The following is an 18,688-nucleotide window of genomic DNA, read 5'->3' as shown; positions in this document are numbered from 1 at the left end:
CACTAGATGGGGTGGGATCTGAGTTACTACAGATAATTCTTCCTTGGGTGTCTGGCTGGTGAGTCTTGCCCACATGTTGATGGTTTAGCTGATCGCCATATTTGGGGTCGGGAAGGAATTTTCCTCCAGGGCAGATTGGCAGAGGCCCTGGAGGTTTTTCACCTTCCTCTGCAGCGTGGGCAAGGATCTCTTGCTGGAGGATTCTCTGCACCTTGAGGACTTTAAACCACTATTTGAGGACTTCAATGACTCAGGCATAGGTTAGGGGTTTGTTACAGGAGTGGGTGGGTGAGATTCTGTGGCCTGCGTTGTGCAGGAGGTCAGACAAGAAGATCATAATGGTCCCTTCTGACTTTAAAGTCCATGAGTCTATAAGACAGTAAACGTGGGACAACCCCAATGTCTTTTTTTACAGTCACTTTTCAGAGCAGAATGACATTTTAGGCTGAAAAGTGTTAGATTTATTTGCTTATGAGTAACTACAAAAATAAATGAACTAAAATATCCAAATTTGGCATACATTTTTCTGATTGAAACACACAGCAAACTCTTTCAACCCCTGCCCTCCTTCCCCCCAACAAAAAAAGAAGAGAAGGTTACTCACCTTGCAGTAACTGAAGTTCTTCAAGATGTGTGTCCTTGTGGGTGCTCCACTCCATGTGACAGTGCATCCCGGTGCTGTTGATCAGACATCTTCAGTAGCAGTGCCTGGTCGGGATGCATGCGCTCAGCTGCTCTCTCGCGGCATCATTAGGGTCTGCCTGAGCACGCGCGTCCCTCATCCCCCTCAGTTCCTTCTCTACCACAGAGTTCTCTGATTACTACTCCAAAGTAGAGGGGAGGTGGGTGAGTAGCGGAGCACCCACATCTCGAAGAACTTCAGTTACTGCAAGGTGAGTAACCGTCTCTTCTTCTTTGAGTGCTGTCCCTGTGAGTGCTCCACTCCAGGTGAATGTGAAGCAGTACCCACTATGGTTGGTCGGATTTTGGAGTTGTGGCAGTGATAATGGTAGACAGTACTGTATGGCCTACTATGGTGTCTGCCATGGTATCTGTGTGATAGCATAACATTTGGTGAATGTGTGGTCAGATATCCACATGGCCACCTAGCATACGTCGGTAATAGGTACATTGTTGAGGAATGCAATGGATGTTGACATCACCCGAGTAGCATGAGTTCTGATGCTCTTGAGTGGTTGAGCATTCTAAGTCTGGTAGCAAGATCTGATGCAGTCAGAGATCCACTTGGAGAGTTGTTGCTTAGAGATAGCAGCACCCTTTGATCTCTCAGTAGTGGACACAAATAACCAAGGCGATTTATGGAATGCCTTAGTTCTGTCTAGATAATATGCAACTGCCCATCTGACGTCGAGGGTATGTAATGCCGCTTCCTGTGGAGTCTTGTGAGGTTTAGGATGGAATGCACGTGAGTGTATTGGCTGGTTGAGGTGGAAGGTGGACACCACCTTGGGGAGGAATTTGGAGTGAGGTCACATTGTAACCTTGTCTTTAGAGAAAATCGTATAGGGAGGGTAGGCCATCAGGTCACTTATTTCACCAACCCTTCTCGATGAGTTATGGCAACCAAGAAAGCTACTTGCATAGGCATGTGGAGCATGGATGAGGTAGCCAGGGGCTCAAAGGGAGGTTTCATAAGACCTCAGAGAACTAGGTTGAGATTCCAGGAGGCTGCTGGTAGGTGAATCTCAGGGTAGAGATTTTGCACGCCCGTGAGGAAGCGTTTTATGGTGGGGTGGGCAAAAAATGAATATGCGTACAGCAGATCATGGAAGGGGGTGAGAGCTGCGAAATGTACTCTGATAGCCCGTCCTGTTTTAGTTTTAAAAGGTAGTTTAAGATGTCAGGGAGGGTTGCGGTCTGAGGTGTCAAGCATCTGTGGAAGCAACATATGGAGAAGCATTTCAACTTTTGCAGGTAAGTCTTACGAGTGGAGTCTCCTTTACTGTGCAGGAGGACACACTGGACCTGCTCCGAACAGGCAAATTTGTGGGTTTGAAACCATGAAGGAACCACGCCATCAGATGGAGTTTCTGGAGCTGCGGCTGGAGAAGCCAACCGTTGTCCTGGGAGAGCAGATTTGGTCTGTTGGGGAGAGTCCTTGGCGGACGGATGGACATGAACAGCAGGTAAGGATACCATGTGTGTCTGGGACAAGCTGGGGAAATAAGCATGACCCTGGCCTTGTCCTCTCTGATCTTGCGTAGAACGCTGTGTATCAGTGGGACTGGCAGAAAAGCGTACATGAGGGATTTGTTCCACGGAATGAGGAACGAATCCCCTAGGGATGAGGTCTTGAGTCCCACTCTGGAGCAAAATAGATGGCATTGTGGTTCTGAGTTGTGGCAAACAGGTCTATCGATAGGGTGCCCCTGTGGGAGAAGAGCTGTCGTAGTTTCGTAGAATGCAATTCCCATTCGTGTTCCTCGGAGAAGTGTCTGCTGAGTGTGTCGGCGGTAGTGTGGCGACACCCAGGCAGGTAGGAAGTGGTGATTTCTATGTGATGTTGTATGCACCAATTCCATAACCAGATGGCTTCTGTGCATAGGGAGTGCGATCATGCTCCCCCCCTGCCTGTTGATATAGAACATATATGCTACATTGTCCATCAGGATCCGAATGCATTTGTTCCTTATGATGGGGAGACAGTGAAGGCAGGCGTATCTGACTGCTCTGAGCTCTAGAAGATTTATGTGCAGACGCGTCTCTGATAGGGACCAGCGGCTCTGTGTCGTGTGTTCCCCTAAGTGTGCTCCAAAGATCTGCAGAACAAAGTGGTGAGCATGAGCACTGGGAAATGTTTATGGAAGGGGATGCCCGTGCATAGGTTTTCTGGTTATGTCCACCATTGTAGGGAGGCCAATACATTCGCTTGCGGAATTAGCGTCATGCAGAAGCTGTGTCTGCTGGGTTTGTACAGAAAAATCTGAGAGTCTCTGGATTAAGTTTAGAAGTGTGAGCAACAACAGTGATGTCATGGTGGGAGTCTGCTATAGATCACCAGACCAGGGGGATGAGGTGGACAAGGCTTTCTTCAGGCAACTAACAGAAGTTATTAGATCACAGGCCCTGATTCGCATAGGGGACTTAAATCACCCTGATATCTGCTGGGAGAACAATACACCAGTGCACAAACAATTCCGGACATTTTTGGAAAGTATAGGGGACAATTTCCTGGTGCAAGTGCTAGAGGAAACAAATAAGGGCAGAGCACTTCTTGACCTGCTGCTCACAAATAGGGAAGAATTAGTAGGGGAAGCAAAAGTGGATGGGAATCTGGGAGGCAGTGACCATGAGATGGTTGAGTTCAGGATCCTTACACAAGGAAGAAAGGAAAGCAGCAGAATACTGAACATCAGAAAAGCAGACTTTTCCTTCATGGAACTGATCGGCAGGATCCCCTGGGAGAATAACATGAGGGGGAAAGGGGTCCAGGAGAGCTGGCTGTGTTTTAAAGAATCCTTATTGAGGTTGCAGGAACAAACCATCCCAATGTATAGAAAGAATAGTAAATATGGCAGGCGACCAGCTTGGCTTAACAGTGAAATCCTTGCGGACCTTAAACACAAAAAAGAATCTTACAAGAAGTGGAAGATTGGACAAATGACTAGGGAGGAGTATAAAAATATTTCTCAGGCATGCAGGAGTGAAATCAGGAAGGCCAAATCACACTTGGAGTTGCAGGTAGCAAGGGATGTTAAGAGTCTGCCAAAGAGTATCAGCTGGTTCTAGGAGGACGTCGTTTATGAGTAGCGCGATCCTTGAGGGCACAGAGGGTTGGAGGATTTTGAGGAGTCTGTTGTGTCTCCTGGACTTCCTTCAAAGGGATGTCCTGGCTGAGTGCCACCCTCTTGAAAAGTTTCTGGAATTGCTTAAAGTCATCCACATTTTGTGGAGGTAGAGGCATGAGGGCTCCATCTACAGCTGACGGAGTCAGTGAATCAGGGAAAGGTTCATAGCTCACCTGCTCAGGAGGGGGTTCAGGAGCTCTAGATGTAGATGGAGCTAGAGACAGACGTGCAGAACGGGCTTGCGGTCTGGTGGAAGGGCCACAAGGAGGAGTGGCAGCAGGAGCCGACCAAGGGTACCACTGAGGCCAAGGCATAGTGTAAGAAAAGTGAGCTCCCGCCCACGGGGGGACAAAGTAGGGAAACTGAGGCTGGTTCTTGTGAGGTGCCATGCCTTGAGATATATATGGCTCCGGTGGAGGAGGAAAATCAGGCGGGAGAGAACTCTGCCTGCTGCTGCATGTTGTTCTCGCTGTCAGTGAAGGTAGCGAGGTCAGGTGGCAAGAGCGGCTGTTCAAACAGTGAGCGTCGTGTGTCAAGGAGTGGAGAGTCAGGCACAGGGGCCACAGAGATATCAACTTGATGCAAAAATTGTTGCTACTCCATGGGCTGTGGTCCTGCGGGGCACGAAGTGTGAGCGGAAGCTCGCAGTGACTTTTGTTTAGCTTTCACGGGTGCTGCGGGCCGTTTACAGGCATCCTGCAGGGGGTCCGCGTCTGCTGCGGGGATGATGGGCAGGCTCGGTGCCGACATTCTTGTCAGCACCAGGGTAGAACGCACTGCCGGTCCAGGTCTATCTTCGGTGCCGATGGGACCGGTGCCAAGAACTTCCCACTGTAGGAAGTCGGGTCCCTGCTTTTGCGCTCCGCATGAGCCGCGGCTGAGGTGCTGCGGTGGTCGGAGGTGCCTGCTTTTGGCGCTGTCAACACCGGGAGTAAAGATCTCGCAGGAGACCCCTTTACCCTTTTGAAAGTTTCTGTGCAGAGACCTTGGGGCTTCCTGCCTTTTCGCTTGAGAGGGTGAAGCCGCGCTCCCTATCGGTTCAGACCTAGCAGGGCAGCATGAGTGAGAGGGTTTAACTTGTGCCTGTCTCCACAGGCGGTTGCAGAGATTTCTCCATCAGGAACATTTTTAGTCACAAGTCCCTGTTATGACGAGCCCTGGTTTTCAGGCTGGTACAATGGTGACACTTAGCGGGGAAGTGTGTGTCGCCGAGGCGTTTTGCGTGTCCGTCAGACTGCGGCATAGGCTCCTTGCAGGAGTGGCATTTCTTAAAGCCTGAGGACTCTGGAATCATTGAACTATTATTGCCTGGGGGGAGAGTCTCAACGGGAGACAAACGTGGGAGAAAAAGGGTTTGTTTTTTTTTTGTTTGGTTGGGTTTTTTTAAACTAACAAACTATTCTAAAGGAAGGGAGAGAACTGGAATATTTCTATCTATTTCTATATCTTTTTACTTATTTCCTTCAGTGACCAGGGAAGAGGTTCAGCACTGCCCTGAGTCCCATCTTCAGCGGAGGACGGTTGAGAAGCAACTAAGGGGGAGTGCAAGATGCGCACGCTCAGGCAGACCCTAACGCCGCCACGAGACAGCAGCTGAGCACGTGCATCCCGACCAGGCACTGCTACCGAAGAGCTCCGGTCAACGGCACCAGGATGCACCGTCACCTGGAATGGAGCACCCACAGGGACAGAACTCGAAGAAGAACCGGACTTATTATCAAGCACAGCAGAAAATTGAAAGTAAAAAAAAAATACAAATCCTGTGGTTTCAGGACTTCTTGAGATTCTTCAAATTCTAAACTTTCATTTTAAAAATTAAGCGTTTGCCTTTTTTTCACTGTAAACTTGTAAAATCATGTGCTCTTGCTCCTTTTACCTAGCCTTGGTGAAAATTATACTTATGGGTTTATAACAAAAAACAAAGTTGCACGGATTTAACTAAAGGTCTGATTTTGGGGGTTGTGGTGGATAATCAGCTGAACATGAGTCCCAGTGCGACGCTGTGGCCGAAAGAGCTAATACAATCCTTAGATGCATAAACAGGGAAATCTCAAGTAGGAGAAGGGAGGTTATTTTACCTCTATATTTGGCACTGACAGAATACTGTGTCCAGTTCTGGTAGACACAATTCAAGAAGAATTTTGATAAATTGCAGCAGGTTCAGAGAAGAGTCACAAGAATGATTAAAGGATTAGAAAACATGCCTTATAGTGATAGACTCAAAGAGCTCAATCAATTTAGCTTAACAAAGAGAAAGTTAAGGGGTGACTTGATTACAGTCTACAAGTACAAGTAACAAATATTTAATAATGGGCTTTTCAATCGAGCAGAGAAAAGTATAACACAATCTAATGACTGGAAGTTGAAGCTAGACAAATTCAGACTAAAAATAAGGCAAAAAAAAATGTTAACAGTGAGCATAATTAACCACTGGAACAAATTACCAAGGGTCCTGGTGGATTCTCCATTACTAATAATTTTTAAATGAAGTTCAGATGTTTTCCCAAAAGATCTGCTCTAGGAATTAATTTGGGGAAGTTCTATGGCCTTTGTTATTCAGGCAGTCAGACTAGATGATAACAATGGTCTCTTCTGGCCTTGGAATCTGTGAATCGGGGGGATAGCTCAATGGTTTGAGCATTGGCCTGCTAAACCCAGAGTTGTGAGTTCAATCCTTGAGGGGGGCACTCAGGGATCTGGGGCAAAAATCAGTACTTGGTCCTGCCAGTGAAGGCAGGGGGGTGGACTCAATGACCTTTCAGGGTCCCTTCCAGCTCTATGAGATAGGTATATCTCCATATATTATTATTATTTACTCCATGAATTTAAAATCTATTTAGTTAAGCCACGGCAAAAGGCTGTGTGAACACTTTTAAACTGATACAAACTTGGTTTGTATCAGTTTAGAGTAAAGATATTAGGAATAGGTTTAAGTTAAACTGAAATAAAACACTCTTAAACCAAAATAAGGCTACGTCTTCACTATGCGGGGGGGTCGATTTAAGATATGCAAATTCAGCTACGCGAATAGCATAGCTGAATTCGACGTATCCGAGCCGACTTACCCCGCTGTGAGGATGGCGGCAAATCGACCTCCGCGGCTCCCCCGTCGACGGCGCTTACTCCTACCTGCGCTGGTGGAGTACAAGCGTCGATTCAGGGATCGATTGTCACGTCCCAACGAGATGCGATAATTCGATCCCCGAGAGATCGATTTCTACCTGCCGATTCAGGGGGGTAGTGAAGACGTAGCCTAAGAGGGTCTACATGGGGCTTGCCACCAGCTTAACTAAATCAATTTAAAAGCCAGGTAATGAAAACTCCTTATAACACTTTGGAGTTATAAAAATACATTTTATGCATTCTAAGACTTTTTGTCTTACTAATAACAAAAATGGATAAAGAAATAATTCCAGCATTTCACATAAACAGTTCCTATTAAGAAATAAACCCTTTACTAGATTTGGGTGGAAGAGAAGAAATTAAAATTTCTAAGTGATTGAAAAGTCCCTGTGTAAGCTTAGTGAGCACTGGCTATAATTTTCAGAAACTCTGGCTAGGTCTACACTACAGGGGGGGGGCGACCTAAGATACGCAACTTCAGCTACGTGAATAGCGTAGCTGAAGTTGAGTATTTTAGGTCGACTTACCTGGCTGTGAGGACGCAGGCAAGTCGACCGCTGCCATGCCGCCGTCAACTCCGCTGCCGCCTCTTGCCGCGGTGGATTTCCGGAGTCGATGGCAGAGCGATCAGGGATCGATTTTATCACGTCTTCACTAGACACGATAAGTCAATCCCCAATAGATCGATTGCTACCTGCCAATCCGGTGGGTAGTGAAGACATGCCCTCTAAGGAAACCCTTTGGACACCACAAGGCATGATCTCTCTGTCTGGCACAGTTATATGCTTCAAAAGAAAAGATTTATTTTCTTAAACTATCATCCTCCCTATCACTGTATGGAACTTTGGATGCAACTTTTATGCCAGAGGCCAACTCAAACAGCTCAGCTGCTCTACTGTGTAATCTTGATTAGACTGAGCAATAACAGATCTGCACATCTCTCAGTGCAGTAAAGGCAAAGAGTGGTCCAGTGACTACCTGAAGATTCTCATCCTCTCGGATCAGCTGCTTCCTGGGAAAGATCTGATTAGCCTGGATGCATTCAAGGCTGTGCTGAGTCTCTTCATCCTAGAAACAAAACTCTACAGTTAATTTCAACACTGTTACCCATTCACAGCAGACCTCTCCATTGACAGAAGGCATGAAGAGTTCCCAGTGACCAATGAAAGATTTAGACACGATGAACTATTACGAGAATTCAGCTACCAGTGACCCACAGAAGTGACATCATAGTTGCAATTTTACATTACTAGTGGCCCACAACTTTGCAATGTAAAACACAGATTTGGGACCTCTTTCCTTTGTTAAAGGCAAAAACATGAAGCAAAGTATTTTCCTTTCAATTTTAAATGCAATTTTAAAGAAATTGTAGCAAGGGGGCTTGGTCTCCCTCCCTGACAGCTGGGGAGAGAACCAGGACCACTCTCTGGTGTGCAGAACCGGGATATCAGTGGCCACCCTGCTGGACGCAGACGGGTGGGACAGGAACCGGAACTATAAAAGGCCGGCCCTCTAGCTCAGTTGGGACAGAGCTGCCAGAGGAGCAGGACGTCTCTTCCCCCCCGGCAGACACGCCCTGGAGTCTGGACCTGATAAAGGCTGCTACAGTGCCAGAGATCTGGAGGGACTGCCAGAGCTGCCAGACACCGGGGAGCTGTTGGGCTGCCACTCGTCATTTACTCCAGTGAGATCAACGACAACCCTGGAACCCAGGTACCCTCGAACTGGGAGTGTAGGAAGGAGCCCAGGGAAGCCGAATAGGGTTCGGCTGGGTTACTGACTGCAAGCCAGCCAGCACTGAGAAAAGCCTGTTAAGAGTCTTTGGGTTTAGGGGTGAGAGCAACAAGGGTGATGTCATGGTGGGCGTGTGCTATAGACCACCAGATCAGAAGTATGAGGTAGATGAGGCTTTCTTCAGACAACTGAAGTTTCCAGATCACAGGCCCTGGTACTAATGGGAGACTTCAATCACCCTGACATCTGCTGGGAGAGCAATACAGCAATGCACAGACAATCCAGGAAGTTTTTGGAGAGTGATGGGGACAACTTCCTGGTACAAGTGCTGGAGCAACCAATTAGGGACCTTGCTCCTCTTGACCTGCTGCTTACAAACAGGAAAGAATTGGTAGGGGAAGTAGAAGTGGGTGGCAACCTAGGCAGCAGTGACCATGAGATGGTTGAGTTCAGGATCCTCACAAAAGGAAGAAAGGAGAGTAGCAAAACACAGACCCTGGACTTCAGAAAAGCAGACTTTGACTCCTTTAGGGAACTGATGGGCAGGATCCCCTGGGAAGCTAATATGAGGGGGCAAAGAGTCCAAGAGAGCCAGCTGTATTTTAAAGAAGCCTTATTGAGGGCGCAGGAACATACCAATCCGAAGTGCAGAAAGAATAGGAAATATGGCAGGCGACCACCTTGGCTTAACAGTGAAATCGTTATCTCCAGACTGATTCTTGCCTGCATATTTATACCTGCCTCTGGAAATTTCCATTACATGCATCTGACGAAGTGGGTATTCAACCATGAAAGCTTATGCTCCAATACATCTGTTAGTCTTTACGGTGCCACAGGACTCTGTTGCTTTTTAGTGAAATCTTTGGTGAGCTTAAACTCAAAAAGGAAGCTTACAAGAAATGGAAATTTGGACAGATCACTAGGGAGGAGTATGAAAATATTGCTCAGGTATGCAGGGGTGTAATCAGGAAGACCAAGGCACAATTGGAGTTGCAGCTAGCAAGGGATGTGAAGGGTAACAAGAAGGGTTTCTACAGGTATGTTAGCAACAAGAAGGTGAGGGAAAGTGTGAGAACCTTGCTGAATGGGGGAGGCACATGATGTGGAAAAAGCTGAAGTACTTAGCTCCAGACTGCTGCACTGGGCAACACAGTATGGGGAGGAGGTGAGCAGCCCTCAGTGGTCAAAGAACAGGTTAAGGACTATTTAGAAAAGCTGGATGTGCACAAGTCCATGGGTCCAGATCAAATGCATCCAAGGGTGCTGAAGGAGTTGGCTGATGTGACTGCAGAGCCATTGGCCATTGTATATGAAAATTCATGGCGATCAGGGGAGGTCCCAGACAATTGGAGAAAGGCAAATATAGTGCCTATATTTTAAAAAGGGAAGGAGGAGGATCCGGGGAACTACAGACCAGTCAGCCTCACTTCAGTCCCCAGCAAAATCATGGAGCAGGTCCTCAAGGAATCCATTTTGAAGCACTTCGAGGAAAGGAAGGTGATCAGGAACAGTCAACATGGATTCACCAAAGGCAACTGATGCTTGACCAACCTGATTGCCTTCTATGATGAGATATCTGGCTCTGTGGATATGGGGAAAGCAGTGGATGTGATATATCTTGACTTTAGCAAAGCTTTTGATATGGTCTCCCACAGTATTCTTGCCAGCAAGTTAAAAAAGTATGGACTGGATGAATGGACTATAAGGTGGATAGAAAGCTGGCTAGATCATCAGGCTCAACGGGTAGTGATCAATGGCTCCATGTCTAGTTGGCAGCCGGTATCAAGCGGAGTGCCTCAGGGGTTAGACCTGGGGTCGGTTTTGTTCAACATCTTTATCAATGATCTGGATGATGGGATTAATTGCACCCTCAGCCATTTTGCAGATGACACTAAGCTAGGGGAAGAGATAGATAAGCTGGAGCACAGGGATAGGGTCCAGAATGACCTAGACAAATTGGAGGATTGGGCCAAAAGAAATCTGATGAGGTTCAACAAGGACAAGTGCGAAGTCCTACATTTAGGAAGGAAGACTCCAATGCACCGCTACAGGCTGTGGACCAACTGGCTAAGCAGCAGTTCTGCAGAAAAGGACCTGGGGATTACAGTGGACGAGAAGCTGGGTATGAATCAGCATTGTGCCCTTGTTGCCAAGAATGCCAACGGCATATTGGGCTGTATTAATAGGAGCATTGCCACCAGATCAAGGGAAGTGATTATTCCCCTCTTTTGGCACTGGTGAGGCCACATCTGGAGTATACCAATACTCCCACTACCGAAGGGATGTGGACAAATTGGAGAGTCCAGCAGAGGGCAATGAAAATTATTAGGGGGCTGGGGCACATGAGTTACGAGGAGAGACTGAGGGAACTGGGCTTATTTAATCTGCAGAAGAGAAGAGTGAGTCGGGATTTGATAGCAGCCTTCAACTACCTGAAGGGGGGGTTCCAAAGAGGATGGAGCTAGGCTGTTCTCAGTGCTGGTAAATGAAAGCAGCAGCAGCAATGGTCTCTAGTTGCAGTGGGGGAGGTCTAGGTTGGATATTAGGAAACACTATTTCACTAGGAGGGTGGTGAAGCACTGGAATGGGTTACCTAGGGAGGTGGTGGAATCTCCATCCTTAGAGGTTTTTAAGGCCTGGCTTGACAAAGCCCTGGCTGGGACGATTTATTTGGGGTTGGCCCTGCTTTGAGCAGGGAATTGGACTAGATGACCTCCTGAGGTCTCTTTCAACCCTAATCTTCTATGATTCTATGTTGCGTCTGGATTCCCCACTGACGGACCACTCTGCTACTGTTGGGGCCCTGGGCTGGGACGCAGTGGAGTGGGTGGGCCTGAGTCCCCCTACCCCCTGCCACCATACTTGCATTGGTCTGATGCCCACCTGACCTAGGACGCCGACGGTTTAGCTGGCTCTCCCATCGGAGAGCTAATCTCCCCTGAGACTGTTGTGCTGCTTTGCCTGACAGCAGGCCAGAGCCCCCTTACCTGACTGCTGCCCCACCCTGAGTGAGGGCTCTGGGCTATAGACTTGCCACCACCCGGCTCGACTGCGGGCCAGGCCCATTATATGTGGGCAGCCCCGCTCTGGCTGAGTGTCGGGGCCACTACACCCAACTGATACCCAGCCTGGACTGAAGGCTAAGGCCTATAAACTGCTGGCTAATTCTCCCTGAACGGAGTCGCTCTAGGAGCATTGCAGTAAGGGGGCTTGGTCTCCCTCCCTGATAGGAGGGGAGAGAACCACGACCGCCTTACAGAAATTAACTCAGTCCTTATACTACACAAATCTGCACCTTTCCTGCACAATTTAAACAGCCTTGCTCTACACAGTGTATCAGTAAAATTGCCCTAGCAAATTAATTTCAAACAGCCTTGCAATAAATCTGACTTAAATGCCATGAACAGTACATGGCTAATTAATCTGAATTTGGATGGAAGAATACTGCCTTGGTTTATATGCCAGACTGCTGACAGATGGTACACATGGAATAATGATGATGATCATCACAAAATTAAAACACAAATTGCTCAAAGATAAATAAAAAGGCAATGAAAACTATCTTTTCAGTTCAACCGGAAGCCTGGAGTGACATGTCAGGTATTGAGAATAGTATCTCTTATTATCACACACTACCAACTCTCTCATCCTTCTTGTGCTGCAGCCTGTTTTGTTTTGGTCAGTCCTGACAAAACCCATGTGCTTACCATGACAGACCCAGGCTAGGAGGAGAAATCCTCGTCTTTGCTCACAACACTTTGAGGCTCTTCTTTCCGTAATAGTAAAAGCTGGAAAACAAAATGGCAAAGTGTAAATGTGAAGACAAATTCATTTTATCTTCTGGTGGCAAATAAATTATTTTAAATGCAAGTTAATTTTAAAGACCAAGACTCTAGTTAGAAGAAAACCCCAATTATACATCAATGAACAGATGAAGTCAATACAAACTAACTTGCCTTACAAGCACACACCATTATGAAATATGCCTGACTGCTTTAATGCATTCTCAATAATCACCAGTGAACAGACTGCCAGGAGAATAATAGTTGAATGTAACAATTATACTAATCTGTTTGTCTCATTTAAATTAAACATATGGCTTTCCAGGCTGCCCTGAGAACATTCCTGAGTCATTTGTAGATGCAGACTCTTCCCATCTATTTCTTATTTTTTTATACAAATATATTATGGATTTTCCTACCCACATCACAAAAAAGGATACAAGTAAAATACATTGAAATTATGTTCAGTGTTCAACAGTGTTGAAGCTCATCTGCCCTTCCATTAAATTTGGAAGTTTCAGCACTGTGGTTGATGAAGGAAGCCATACTGAATTCACCAGCCCACAGACACAATGATATTGCAATATCACTAATTGCACACTGTATATTGTACAGAATATTTAGGGGGGGGGGGGGGTTAGGGGGACAACACCACCAAACAGCAGTGGATGCATGTAGTTCAAAAGCAAAACACATTCCAGTATGCAAAAATGCCCAGAGATAAAGGCAAACCCAGACCTACTACCTCTGTTGCACCTAAATAGTCCCATTAATATCAGTAAAAACAGCGAGGAATCCTTGTGGTACCTCAGAGACTAACAAATGTATTTGTGCATAAGCTTTTGTGGGCTAAAACCCACTTCATCACATGCATGGAGTGGAAAATACAGTAGGGAGGTATAAATACACAGTATATGAAAAGATGGGAGTTGCCGTACCAAGTGGGGGGTCAGTGCTAAAGTGCCAATTCAATTAAGGTGGAAGTGGGCTATTCTCAACAGTTGACAAGAAGGGATGGAAATCGCTTTTGTAGTACTAATGAGGCCAATGTAATCTACACAATCAGCAGGACTGCTATGGGTACCCGCATGGCCCCACAGTATGCCAACATTTTTATGGCTGACTTAGAACAATGCTTCCTCAGCTCTTGTCCCCTAACGCCCATACTCTATTTGCGCTATCTTGATGACATCTTTATCATCTGGAGCCAAAGGAAGGAGGCCCTTGAGGAATTCCACCAGAATTTCAACAATCTCCACCCCACCATCAATCTCAGCCTGGAAGGGACCTCAGGAGGTCATCTAGTCCAATCCACTGCTCAAAGCAGATCCAATCACCAACTAAATCATCCCAGCCAGGGCTTTGTCAAGCCTGACCGTAAAAACCTCTAAGGAAGGAGATTCCATCATCTCCCTAGGTGCTTCACCACCCTCCTACTGAAAAAGTTTTTCCTAATATCCAACCTAAACCTCCCACACTGCAACTTGAGAACATTACTCCTTGTTCTTTCATCTAATAATTCCCCCTCATACTTCTCTTCTGCAGACTAAATAATCCCAGTTCCCTCAGCCTCTCCTCATAAGTCATGTGCTCCAGCCCCCTAATCATTTTTGTTGCCCTCCGCAGGACTCTTTCCAATTTTTCCCACATCCTTCATGTAGTGTGGGGCCCAAAACTGGACACAGTACTCCAGATGAGGCCTCCAACGCCGAATAGAGGGGAATGATCACACCCCTCGATCTGCTGGCAATGCTCCGACTTATACAGGCCAAAATGCCATTAGCCTTGTGGGCAACAAGGACACACTGTTGACTCATATCCAGCTTCTCGTCCACTGTAACCCCTAGGTCCTTTTCTGCAGAACTGCTGCCTAACCACTCGGTCCCTACTCTGTAGCAGTGCATGGGATTCTTCCATCCTAAGTGCAGGACTCTGCACTTGTCCTTGTTGAACCTCATCATATTTATTTTGGCGCAATCCTCCAATTTGTCTAGGTCCCTCTGTATCCTATCACTATCCTCCAGCGTATCTACCACTCCTCCCAGTTTAGTGTCATCTGCAAACTTGCTGAGGGTGCAATCCACGCCATCCTCCAGATCATTAATGAAGATATTGAACAAAACCAGCCCTAGGACCGACACTTCGGGCACTCCACTTGATACCGGCTGCCAACTAGACATGAAGCCACTGATCACTACCCGTTGAGCCCGATGATCTAGCCAGCTTTCTATCCACCTTATAGTCTATTCATCCAGCCCATATTTCTTTAACTTGCTGGCAAGAATACTGTGGGAGACCGTATCAAAAGCTTTGCTAAAGTCAAGGAATAACATGTCCACTGCTTTCCCCTCATCCACAGAGACAGTTATCTTGTCATAGAAGGCAATTAGATTAATCAGGCATGACTTGCCCTTGGTGAATCCATGCTGACTGTTCCTGATCACTTTCCTCTTCTCTACGTGCTTCAGAATTGACTCCTTGAGGACCTGCTCCATGATATTTCCAGGGACTGAGGTGAGGCTGACTGGCCTGTAGTTCCTCGGATCCTCCTTCTTCCCTTTTTTAAAGATGGGCAATACATTAGGTTGCCTCCCCCATTCAGTAAGGGGCCCACACTTTCCTTGACCACCTTCTTGTTGCTAACATACTTGTAGAAACCATTTTGTTACTCTTAACATCCCTTGCTACTTGCAACTCCAAGTGTGATTTGGCCTTCCTGATTTCACTCCTGCATGCCTGAGAAATATTTTTATACTCCTCCCTGGTCATTTGTCCAATCTTCCACTTCTTGTAAGATTCTTTTTTGTGTTTAAGATCAGCAAGGATTTCACTGTTAAGCCAAGCTGGTGGCCTGCCATATTTACTATTCTTTCTATACATTGGGATCATTTGTTCCTGCAACCTCAATAAGGATTCTTTAAAACACAGCCAGCTCTCCTGGATTCCTTTCCTCCTCATGTTATTCTCCCAGGGGATCCTACCCATCAGTTCCATGAGGGAGTCAAAGTCTGCTTTTCTGAAGTCCAGGGTCCGTATTCTGCTGCTCTCCTTTCTTCCTTGTGTCAGGATCCTGAACTCGACCATCTCATGGTCACTGCCTCCCAGGTTTCCATCCACTTTTGCTTCCCCTACTAATTCTTCCCTATTTGTGAGCAGCAGGTCAAGAAGAGCTCTGTCCCTAGTTGAATTAATATTTTTAAAGAGACACTGACTGGTTCAAAAACAGATTTTTTAAAAAGCAAGTGTTGTGTCTATAGTGTTGTTTTGTGCACTGCAGGGTGTAGTACCATCTGCTATCACTGTGGAACTCTTGATGTAGCTTTAGCTGCTTCAACTTCACTTGAGTCCTAGGGTAGCGCATATGGGCTACAGGCACTGACAGAGCAGGCACAGACTGGTGGGACTAGGCACCTGAGGGGCTAACTCAGATTAGCTTCTCAAAGACAAGAATATAGAGTCCTCTGTTGCCTGCAAATATGATCTCTTTCTACGGTCTCAGATTCTGCTTCTCCAGGACCCTCAACAGGTATGAAGGGGTTCTGAGATGGCGGGGGGGGAGGTACACTGTGGAAGATGAGCTGGAGTGGGGGACAGACGGATTTTGAGTCTATGGGGAAGCTGAGCAAAGAGTGGTTTTGAACTGTTGCTGAAGGGATCTGAGCCTGTGGTATCTGCAGCCATTCCACGCATTTGCGGAACTGTTGCCACTGTTATAAATGATCCTGCCAAGATAATTAATCTGCAAACTCTGCCATCCATAGTTTATAAAGTCATACTTGGCCATCAGTGCCAATTTAATTAGAGATCCAGAACTGTAGTCCAGCTGAGGAGAAAACCTTTCGACCTATACGGTCTAGTCTCTTGCCCTCCCTGTCTGTCAGGGTGGAACATGGGTATGGCTGCTTGGATTACCAGGGAGTTAGCTGGAGGGTGTGAAAATAAAAAATGGGACCTTTTGATGGAGACTTGGTACCTTTCCTTAGCCCCCTTCAGGGTGGGGGCGAATGTGGCCCGGGCATGCCACAGGGCGTGTCGTGCTGGTTGAAGAATGGTATCATTGATTGGTAAGGTTCAGAGTTTATCGACATGCTGACTGCAACAGCGCTCAGCCAAATCCAGCATCATCTCTAGCCTGTTGGGTGATGGTGTAATGAGATGTGAAAGTGTGAACTGATGACCATATTGCCACTTTACAAATGTCCTGGATAGGAACTTGTGCTACAAATGCTGTCATAGATGCTTGGATCCTTGTGGAATGTGCTTTTAGGGCAGGAACCTTTTCCCGGTCATAGCATGTACAGATGCAGGATGCGATCCATGATGAAATTCTCTGAGCTCAGATGGAAAGACCTTTCATCCTGTCTGCAACAGCTACAAATAGTTGAGTGGTTTTCTGAAATGGCTTAGTCCTTTCTATGTAGAAGGCCACTGCATGTCTGACGTCTATCAAGTGGAGCCTGTGCTCTTCCCCATTAGTATGTGGTTTCGGACAAAAGACCAGCAGGAAGATACGCTGGTTACTATGGAACTCTGAAACCATCTTTGGAAGGAAAGCTGGATGAGGACACAATTGGACCTTGTACTTGAAAAATACCATGGACCCGGATCTCAGATACTCTTCTGGCAGAAGTAATGGACACTAGGAAGATCACCTTCCAGGACAGGTACAGCAGAGAGCATGTTGCCAGTGGCTCAGATGGGGGTCCTGTCAGTTTTGAGATCCCAGGGAGGGACTGTTTGACATACATGGGAGTACAATCTCTCAAGGCCCTTAAGAAACCAACCACAGATGTTGTTTGAAAACACGGAATGGCCATTCACCCATGGGTGAAAAACTGAGATTGCGACCAAATGGACTCTAACAGATGACACAGTTAGACCTCGTTGCTTCAGGTGTAGCAAGTAGTCCAGAAAGAATGGTATTAATGATTGTGTAGGGGAGAGACCCTTCTGCATAGACCAGATTGAGAATCTCTTCCACTTTGCCAGACAAGTCGCTCTAGTGGACGGCTTCCTGCTCTCTAGTAGGACCTCGTGGACCTGCCCCAAGCATGCTAGCTCTGCGGGGTTCAGCCATGGAGCTTCCAGGCTGTCAGATGAAGGGACTGGAGGTTCAAGTGATGCAGACAGAGGTGGTCCTGAGAGATCAGGTGTGGACACAGAGGTAGGATTGGCATCTCCACTGAGAGGTCTAGAAATGTGGTGAACCAATGGTGGGGCCAGGCAGGGGCTACCAGGATGACTCACGCTTTGTCCCTTCTGATCCTCAGCAAGATCTTGCGTACAAGAAGAATGGGAGGAAACACGTAGACGACATGACCCATCCAAGGGAGGAGGAAGGCGTCTGCAAGAGATCCGGGGCTGTGACCCAGGAGGGTGCTGAACTGGAAACACTTCCTGTTGTGCTTTTATTGCAAACTGATCTATCTGGGGAGTCCCCCACCTCTGGAAAATGGTGTTCACGATATCTGGACGAATGGACCACTTGTGGTGGTTGGAGAAGAATCTGCTAAGGTGATCTGCTAAGCTCACTTTGCAAAACCAGCAGATTGGAAGCCTTGAGGTTGATCGAGTGGGCTATGCCAAAGTCCCACAAGCAAAGTGCTTCCTGGTACAGGTGATAGGAGCACATTTCTCCCTCCCTGTTGATATAAAACATCGTCATCATGTTGTCTGTAAGAGCTGACACGTTCTTACCTGCCACATGGGGCTGGAATGCCTGGCAAGCCAAGTGAACCGCAACATCAACCCTGATGTTGATGTGCAGCGAGAGCTCTTCCAGAGCCATGAGTTCTGAGGGAACCCAAGTGAGCACACCAGCCCATCGCTGAAGAGTCTGTAACAAGAGACACTGATGGTTGGGGTCTTGAGAATGGGACTCCCATGTGCACCGTCACTGGGTCTAGCCACCAGTTGAGGGAGGAAATCACCGATGGCAGAACTGTGATAACTGTGTCTAAATAGTGTCAGTTTGGTGAGAACACAGACGCCAGCCACACCTGGAGAGATCGTAGTCGAAGTCTCACATGCTGCACCACACAGATGCATGAGGCCATGTGGCCCAGGAGCTTCAAGCAATTCCTCACTGTTGTGATCTCTGAGGCGCTCTATAAGCATCACTATTGCTTGGAACCACGCTTCTGGGAGGAAGGCTCTGGCTTGGACAGAGACGAGGATCGCCCCGATAAACTCTATCATTTGAACCGGGGAGAGGGTAGACTTTTGCACATTTATCAGCAG

At 47.1% G+C, this 18,688-nt stretch overlaps 1 protein-coding gene across 10 annotated transcripts in view; it reads right to left on the bottom strand.

The window, feature by feature from the left end:
- The window catches only part of MTMR3 (myotubularin related protein 3), a 208,749-nt gene that overhangs the window by 105,905 nt on the left and 84,156 nt on the right, over positions 1-18,688 (bottom strand). For all 10 annotated transcript variants that reach the window (XM_034790895.1, XM_034790894.1, XM_034790900.1 and 7 more), the window contains 2 exons: positions 12,374-12,454; positions 7,911-8,000 (listed from right to left, as the gene is read on the bottom strand). In XM_034790895.1, coding sequence (XP_034646786.1) covers positions 7,911-8,000; positions 12,374-12,376 — 93 coding nt within the window. In that variant the 5' untranslated portion in view covers positions 12,377-12,454. The remainder of the gene's footprint in view (positions 1-7,910; positions 8,001-12,373; positions 12,455-18,688) is intronic.

The sequence above is a fragment of the Trachemys scripta genome, chromosome 15 (genome assembly GCF_013100865.1).
Source record: "Trachemys scripta elegans isolate TJP31775 chromosome 15, CAS_Tse_1.0, whole genome shotgun sequence".
Classification (NCBI taxonomy): domain Eukaryota; kingdom Metazoa; phylum Chordata; order Testudines; family Emydidae; genus Trachemys; species Trachemys scripta.
Note: the sequence above shows the minus strand (reverse complement) of the source record. Positions and strands in the feature narration are given on the sequence as shown.